Source organism: Temnothorax nylanderi, unplaced genomic scaffold (genome assembly GCF_030848795.1).
Source record: "Temnothorax nylanderi isolate EJ_2023f unplaced genomic scaffold, tnyl_v1.0 TNYL_tig0062_pilon, whole genome shotgun sequence".
Lineage (NCBI taxonomy): Eukaryota > Metazoa > Arthropoda > Insecta > Hymenoptera > Formicidae > Temnothorax > Temnothorax nylanderi.
Window position 1 is genome coordinate 296,702 of NW_027249124.1, and position 9,416 is coordinate 306,117.

Below are 9,416 nucleotides of genomic sequence, written 5' to 3' on the forward strand. Positions count from 1 at the left end.
TGGAGCGTGAAGCCGTAACAAGGTGTTGGTGTTCATATATTTTTAAAATAATTAAATCATGTCGATTTAATTCCGGGGAGGGAAGGGTATTAATGTTCCAAGATAGCTGTGTTTCAAGTCCGACAAATAATCGGCGCGCAGTCTATTAAGTTGGAATATATGTATATGTACAGTATGTACATTACAATTCGTTAATTCTTTACTTAAGTATAGAATATATGAACACCAACACCTTGTTACGGCTCCACGCTCCATTTTTCTTTGGTTGATTTCTAATCTTGTGAGCCTTTACTATTATATCTGAATAAGATGTTTATGATAATATCCAGGTTAAGAAAATGATTTAAACTTAAACTGAATTTATTATAAGGGAAACTTATAGAAAATTATGTGAAAACTAAAAAACCGAAAAACATTCAGCGGTCCACTGGACGTGTGGCGAGCTATTAGGGTTAAACAATGCTAGATAAATTTTGTAAAATATAACTTTAGATATGTATACTTTATCGCGTAATACGTTTCTCTTTCTTAGAAAATATTAAAAAATGAAGCTTATTCTAATCTATAACATAACGAAATCAATAATTAATTTTGAACATATATAAAAATGTATGGAAACTTTTTTCTTAGTAATACACATATACCTTATTATAAAATATTTAGCAAACATTTAAAATACTTTATTTCAATTAAAACAGATGCTATTGTGACAATATCTCCGTCCGACGATAATATTCCTAACGATAATATCCCCGTCTCTCCAAACATCCACGCTGCTGTGCCTCTAAAATAAAGAAACAGTTTCTATCTATCGACAGGAAAATTCATGTCAGGAAATTCATTCCGACAATTCTATAACAGATTCTCGATAACCGAATTCCAATTTGCCCTGAGGCCCAGACTTGATTGAAAGGGCAATCTCGGCCCTTTATAATAGAAGATTGTGCGTAAGATGTATGATAATGAGAAACAAATCAGGGAGATATCTTAAGTTCCAGCTCAACTAATTGCTCGTTGATCAAATATCATTTTATCAGATACTTTGACAATTTTATAATTTTGCTATATAAAAATTCGATCCCTTTAATATATAAATGTCTTGACAATCCACTGCTAATTAACTGCTATAATATTAATTTTTTTTATAGATATGTAAATAAAAGACGATTAAGGCCCGGTGTCAACGCAACGTCGCATAACTTTAACCTTAACTTAACTCACTTTTTATCTCTTTCTAAGGGGGACAGTTAGAAAGAGATAAAGAGTGAGTTAATCTAAGGTTAAAGTTATGCAATGTTGGTGCAACCAGGCCTAATTGTGATTTTGCATAGTTAAATTTGCTATCAATAAGGAGCATTAAATAAGCATAGATTGTAAATGCATTTAACATGAATAACATTTATGACATACTATTTTTAGTTCAAAAATTTGCACTAAATTTAAATGATGTGTTATTCACAATTTACTATTTAGCATTATTGCATAACGACACTTATAAAAGGCCTATTCTTATTATACGTTCTACCGTCGACGATGCCAAACTTACATATTCTTTTTTTTTTATTAAGGAATATAAATACAAAATAAGCTTTTACTATCATGCTGTGTCTATGTCAACTTTTCCTTAAATGTTTATTGCATTTTCGTTCAAAAAAATGGATATATGTATATGTATGTAAATAAATATGAATGTCCGCAGTGTATTGAACTCGGGTCTGTGGGTTCGTTAAGCCCAAATGACTGTGCGGATCAGTCATCCTTGCGTAAACCTCCCTACCTTTGGAAGCTAGTTATGTCTGAAACACGGCATTCACGGTATATTCCACATACACTTGATCTTGATAAACGACATTATATTTGAATTTTTGATTTAGAAATCTTTATTTAATATTAAGTATAATAAAGGTGACAATATATGTATAAATGTAGTACCAAAATTTATTATTTTCGGCAATTTATATATTCGCGATATAAAGATTTGATATAGAAAAGTCTGTGTGATATTTTCAGAAATTTATCTCTTTGAAAAAGATTTGTTCTGGCCTTATATTTGGACGCACCAAACGCTATCTTTGTTCCTCATTATATCGTAAAATGATGAACACTAAACAAGTTGCAAACTGACTCGACTCATGCTCGTTTGTGCGAATTCATGCACACATTGTATTATTTAATAGTACGTACGGCGGTGCAGAATAAAGAGTAGGCATAAATGATAATAAACGCTACGAATTACAGGGCACTCTACAGAGCTACGACGAATTTGCGTGCGCTATGTAATTAAACTCTTTGAAACGTGTTCATCACTTTTCCATTCGGCCCGTTAACATCGCGGTTACGTCGCATACTCCTGGTTGGTCGTTACGAGTGGGCTTAATTATATGAAATAATTACATGTCGTAACCGCGCTGGATATATGCACTTACAGACAACCTAAGAGCAATCTCACGCGTTGCGCTCGCTCGCGGATTGCGGTAGACCGCGCGTGCTTGGCGAAGCAGTTGCAGTTGCTGCGGTACGGTGCCCTCGCGATGCCCTCCTCTCGCGTGCAGCTCGCAGTTTCTCGGGTAAAAGTGTCGCACTTAAAGAAGGGAGACTTTCGGAGACGTTCGGGAGGTTAAAAAAGCAACTACATTTACGTAATTATGCCGAACTCATTAAGAAAACGCGTACCGTAATGCGAGCAGCCAAACACATAGTAGCGGCGCGACAAATCAGGAATCCTTTGAGACACATGAAACTCTTGCGTTGAAAAATTTACGTGCGCAATCATAGATTTAAATATTTACCTCACTGTTCGTTTCTTTTTCTTTTCTTTAAACATGTATCTATTATATTAAGGTTATTTACTCTTTTAATGTTATTTAATATTACTTTTATTTTATTTAATATTACTTTCTATACTTTTAATATCTAAAACAATAACTTCCTCCGCCAGTAATTAAAAACAAAATTAATTCTTTATTCTCGACAAACTGGCAAAAATATAAATAATGTGCACTACGTTTCGGCTCTTGGTTCGAGCCCTTCTCAAGTGCGGTCTAAAAACTAAGAACATAGAGTTGTATAATACAATAAATAAAAGATAGTCATTAAAATTAGAGAGCATTACCTAATCGTCAATTTTGACTCGTCATGTGGTACTTAAAAGACATCCTTGTGTTTATGGGAATGTTCCAACATAGTCATAAGTACAACTGTAGACAATTGCTCATATAGAAATCATAAGTGGATAGAAAATGTGAAAATCGATTCTTACGTGTCTCATATATCAAAAATCCACAATTATGCATATATCGAGTGAGAGGATCTCCAATGTGACGTGTCATGCGAATGGAAGTATTCAGGAGACTAAACGCTGACAAAGAGAAACGAATCAAGGGGTCAGAAAGGTTGACAAGAGGAAAAATAAAGTATAAACAATTAAACAGACGAGATGACACCGTCATATACGGAGTTTAGATTCTCAGTGTCTCTTTGAAGATTAATGGTATCTTTCTGTTTCTTTATAAAAAACATTTCAGCAATCTCTCTCATTCTCACATTACACTCCTTGTGCAAGATTTTAGGCTCTGACCACTTGAAATTATGGTTGTTGTGTAGTCGATGTTTGCTCACAACCGAGTGATTGCTGCAATGTTTTTTAATATCATTACAATGCTCCTTGACTCTAGTCTCTAGGTGTCTCTTTGTCCGCCCTATATAAGACGCATCACAATTTTCACAATCAATTTGAAACGTAGTGCACATTATTTATATTTTTGCCAGTTTGTCGAGAATAAAGAATTAATTTTGCTTTTAATATCTGTTTGTTTTTGTTCAGAACTAAAACTAAGAAAAATAAAGATCGTTAAAGTGTAATTAAAATTAACTGATAAGATTTTTTGTTAAACAATTTTGTTTTGCATTGTTGATAAAAAAAGAATACGCAGGTAAAAAGATATTCATCTCTTATCTATATGAATATTTCATTGATTAAAGAAATAAAATTATGGACCTGCTGTTTAAAATCAAAGAGTTGCATGGTTTAATTATTACTTATGTAATAGGACTGAGGATTACCGAAGAAACCATGCAACTCTTTGATTTTATACAGCATGTCCATAATTGTCCGAGCGTGGTGACTTCTCTTCATATACATGTGTTGCGCACGTAGATTATACACATTGTACATACATGGGACCTACACAGTTTAACGCCGATTCCGAACGGCTATATTTTTTTTTAGAGAAGTGTTCATGGCAAGAATACTCTCGGTGGTTTGCCATTGCCTTCCGAGAGGAGAACGAGCAAATATAATTTTTCTAGCACTTAGTATTTTCAGTGCAAACCACGTATCGTGGGACAGATGGAAGGGATCGATTGCACAGTGTTCTCGTCAAAGCCCAGGGAAAAGATACGATATCGTTTGGCCGATGCTTCTCGCACACGAGTGGCAAAACTCGTTGTGTAAAGTTCACGATAACTATAGATATTATCGTTTGCGAATGTAGGCGGCGGCAATGCCTTACAACTGCGATCCCGTTTTCGGTTTATTGCAGTGCATGGAGACGTTAAGATTTGTGTAGTTCTTAAGATATGCAAAATATTACAAGTACCATTATAAACGGTTAAAATCGAGTTTCAAATCCTTGCTTCTTTAATGTATATTTCCATTATAATAATTATTAATTTATATGCAAATATAAGCATCTGTGGTTTTATATTTGAAATTTTTGGACAATGTAACTCGATATAACATATCGCAAATAAAACCCGAATAAATTTTATTTGCGCGATATATATTTTGAAATTTAATTGTTCGAATTCATATCGGATTACGGCGTACGTCCATATAAAGCGAGATATCCTAAACTACATTACGAATCCGCATGAAAATAGCGCACTACGGCACGTAATATGCTGCTCGATTTAACACACGATTAACGAGATATTCCTAGGAAATTGGACTGGTATTGCTGCCGCTCCTCGTACGTCTTCCGATATTACGCATCGAAAACTGCAGGGAGCACCCGGCGCTCGGCGGCGTTTACGGATGAAAATAAGGCGATTGCCTGAGACGTTCCCGTCAAAGGAAAAGGAAAAAGATACGATATCGGCCCTATTCGCCCCGATATTTTCTCTCGGGTTCTCGCGGTGATCTCGCAGTGAAACTCGTTTTGCAAAGTACACCACAGGCCCTGAGATCCGCGCGCGAGAGAGACGTCTGCGAGCGCGCGGTAAAGGCGACGTTGGCGGAACGGACGCGAACGGAACGGAATGAACGAACGATCAAATGGCTCGTGAGGCTCCCCTTACGGGGATAATCTCTTTGCAGTCATCCGTATAGCAAAGGAAACGATTTGGCGGCCGCCGGCGTATCCAGCACTCTCGTATATCCACAGCACGCTGCCGAAACTCCGAAACACATTTCGCTCTCCTCGGTCAGATTCGAGGTATGTGTACGAAAGCGATGCCTCCCAGACTCAAAGACTCGGCCGGGTGAGGTGAAAATTTTTTCATTCCCGCGCGACGAACATCCCTTTTTTCCTGAACTGTATTTGCGAGCTGAATGGTACCCACAGGGTGGAAACTTTTCGCAGAAATTGGGATACTTTTTACAGCTTTCATATAGAGATCAGATAGGATCAGCCTTTCTTTGGTATATATCTATATGTATTTCTACATCTGCGCGAATATTTATTAATCTTTTTCTAGTAGATATTATTTAAAGTATAAAAACATCCTTCTTCATATTATTCTTTTTAAAACAAAAATCGCAGAAATCTTTTTGCGAAAAATGATTGCAGATATCTTTATTAATGGAATAAATATCTAACTTGTAAGATGCGTTTGCAAAATTTCAATAAAAATCCCTGACAAATCTTGTATGTTTATTGGATCATTATTACTGTTAACTAAAAAATCAATTAGGTTTTCTTTCGTCGGACATTCGCTGAGTCAAAGAATAAGTTTGTCAAGATATCTGTAACTCCTTTAGAAGTAAAGTGAAAGACAGTGGGATGCAATTAAAAGTTGAACAACTGTTTGATAACTTATTGTTAGCCATTTGTGCAACGTCCAATTTTAGTTTAACTTTTTATTCTGTTCACATTATATATATAAAACCAAACTTTTTTATGTTTCTTAAGACAGTAAGACTTTTCTAAAGATAGACGGTTTTTTGAAAATAAAAAAGTTACCATAGAATGAAATTATTTGTATGCTATATCTATGCATATACATATATATATAAAATATATGTAAAGCTTTTCATATATGAATATTTTAATTAATTTTAATTTTTTTCTTAACGACAATAAAACATCATATTTTTAACCATTTTTAAATTTTATTAATTATTTTAACGATTTTCGAGATGGTACAAAATTTTTTGGTATTTATGCATAAAAGGGGCCTTCTCTCCGATTTGCTTTATTTTTAAATATGTTGTTGGGGATGTCTTCCCGAGTCATTTCATATACATATATATACAATAAGGGCCGGACTCACACACACAAATAGTTTCGGAGATACAGGCTGAGAAAAGATAAAAATAATAAATACAAAAATAAACGGTAATTATGCATAAAAAGACCCCACTTGCCAACGACCTTGACCTTGACATATGTTGTCAAGGTCATGACTCTGAGTAAATTTTTTAAAGAACTTATTGCGGAAGTTGAGTAAACTTCAACAGTTTTGTCATATGACATACAGTAATACACATACCTATATGTATATTTTTAGATGAAATAAATTAAACAAATTAAATGATATATATATATTAAACATAGGAAATGTTATTTTATAAATGTTTGATCTGGAACTGAAAGAAGATATTTTGTCCAAAGTTAAGGCGGCATTATAAATAAATATATTTACAATTAAATATCTTTAATGCGTATGACATATGATATGCTTTTAGATACGACTTGATATCGTAACGCGGCACTTATTGCACGCCATATGTCAGACGTCTGACACAATATCATCCTACGCGAGATAATCCCCGAATAAAATCAATCTATTTTTAAGTATTCGTTAAACAGTGACGCATATGGAGTAATACATGTTTTTTCCCCTCTTAGGATATACTAGTAGAGCGGAAAAATATGAAATTAATAACATTCGATATACGTAAATCGGAAATCATTTCGCGATATCGTATATCCACCGATTAAATAATCGCATGGATCACATGTAATCACGTTCGAATCACGTATCGCAGTTTTTGCTCATTCTCGGGGCATATAGCAATTAAGGATTTAAAGTAACGGAAATGTTATATATCGTATCTTGTTATTGATTCCACATGCCAATTTAAAAAAAAATTTAATTTTTTAATTTTTTGAAAATATAAATGCGATGTAATAATAGGTTTCGCAATTTTTTCGCGATATTATGTAAAATCACAGACGAAGGGACTCTGTTATATCATGCCGTTTACGTGAAATTAATAGTTAAAGATTTACCGAACCATGGTGTTTGTAGCCGGACTGAGCGGCTAATAGCGACGCCACTTGCGATCCCCCGTGTACCCTGACAACCCACTCCTCGCGATGATCTACGCTGGCGTCGGCGATGAAATTGGATGCGGATACAACGATGACGAGCTGCATAATAACGCGCGCGCACACTCTGGGGAATAAGTGAAGTTTCGAATATTAGCGCGATTCTTTCGTTCGCGTCGTCGCAGCGCGGGGGAAAGAAGATTGAAGTAAACTTCCTAAGCGGATTTCTCACGAGCCGTTCTGTTACGGATTATTAAGAATGTTCGATTACCATCACAGATGCGAAAGTATCAGGGATGCGCGATTGCCCTATTTTCACGAATTTTTTGATCGATTCTCATTATTAATAATGTGGTTTAATAACGTCTGATATCTATTTTTGGGAAGAAACGCGGTCAACGCGTTTTTCCGATTTATTGTTAAGCGGAAGTTAATAATAAGTCACTACAATTAACGTAAATTGAAGGCATCAGTAGAGATGTGCGAGTCAAGAATTTTTTATGTTAAACCGAATCGAATTTTATTACTTTTTTCATATTCGAATCGAATCGTTGAATTATAATTTTTAATTAACATTATAATTATTATTAGATTGAAATTTAACAGGTAAATAACAAGAGAATATTTTGATGCATGTGGAAAAATAATATTGATTATATAATATAAATTATTTTTAAGGCAAGAAACACATTTAAATATTTAATGTCGCAGTAACTGAAACAATTAAGCGAAAAAATAGATAAATTATTAAAATACTCTAATGTAGTATCCAATAACATTATCCAATTACATACACAGAAATTAAAATAAAATAATATATTGTTAATTTTATTATCAGTACTCATAGCTTAAATACTATTTTTTTTCATTCAAACTTTTACTTACAATTTGATAGGGTCACAAGGCATGTAAAAAATTAGAAATAAACTTTTTGACTGCTATTTAGCCGCTCAGTGAACGGTTGTAATATACTGAATGCATTAACATGACCGTACTGTTTTGCTTATTAACGGGAAATATGATTTTATAAAATTGACAATTTATATAATTCGTATTCGAAACAATCTAGACTCGATTCAATTAGTTCAGATTCATGTAGAAATTCGAGTTCGAATAGTTCGCACATCTCTAGAAGGCAGCAGTATGTGTTGTATGAAATCTTTTATTCTTTTATGGTTTATAAGAAAAATGACGTTACATGTCGCGACAGCGAATTTAACACTGCACTCGTTGATCCTTTACATTCTTATCACTTGTGGCGCACGAGGCATTCGCACGGCGTATAAAAACTACTTATCATCCGTAGTCATGGGATTCTCTCGCCGGCGGTATACAATTTTCAACAGAAAAGATACGTTGTTTCCATTGTCGTCGCGCCGTAACACGTACCTGACCGCCATGGCAATTTGTTCGATGGGACACGCGGGAGGTGGTGAGGAGCAAATAAATAGCGACGATCGCGCAATTAATACTTCCGCCGCACTACGGTCACTCCGAAGGAATCGTCGTCCTTTTTCTTATCGCTTTCTTCGCGATACTGTCCCTCGAGTTCTGACAGTCCCCGTGCGATTTCTCTGCCGCGCGCGTACCGTCTACGCGACTGGGAGGACAATGGTGACGGAATTCGCCGGCTATTGGATCGCGAGTGACAAGTGATCGGACAGTGTGCGTGGCAATTAACCGCGATTGTCTTTTTGTCCGTCTGGGGAGAGGGGAGTGTCTCGTTGCCCTCACGCTCCACGGCTATGGTGGACGAAGCTGAGGGATTGGAAGGGTAGCGGATTAAACTAAGCAAACATGACGTAGCGGACGCGCGTGGGACGGAACAAGCCGGGTGATAACGATTTGTGGGCGATTCCCGCGACGGTGAGCGAAGCTATGGTGTACTGCTATTGTTTCCTATTGTGAATCGATCGAATTATT

At 35.5% G+C, this 9,416-nt stretch overlaps 1 protein-coding gene across 1 annotated transcript in view; it reads right to left on the reverse strand.

The window, feature by feature from the left end:
• LOC139773470 (neuroendocrine convertase 1) overlaps positions 1–9,204 on the reverse strand; it is a 33,574-nt gene extending 24,370 nt beyond the window's left edge. The window contains exons 1-2 of the mRNA XM_071707901.1: positions 8,883–9,204; positions 7,455–7,620 (exon numbers count right to left, since the gene is read on the reverse strand). Coding sequence (XP_071564002.1) covers positions 7,455–7,620; positions 8,883–8,893 — 177 coding nt within the window. The 5' untranslated portion in view covers positions 8,894–9,204. The remainder of the gene's footprint in view (positions 1–7,454; positions 7,621–8,882) is intronic.
• Positions 9,205–9,416: the final 212 nt, after the last annotated feature.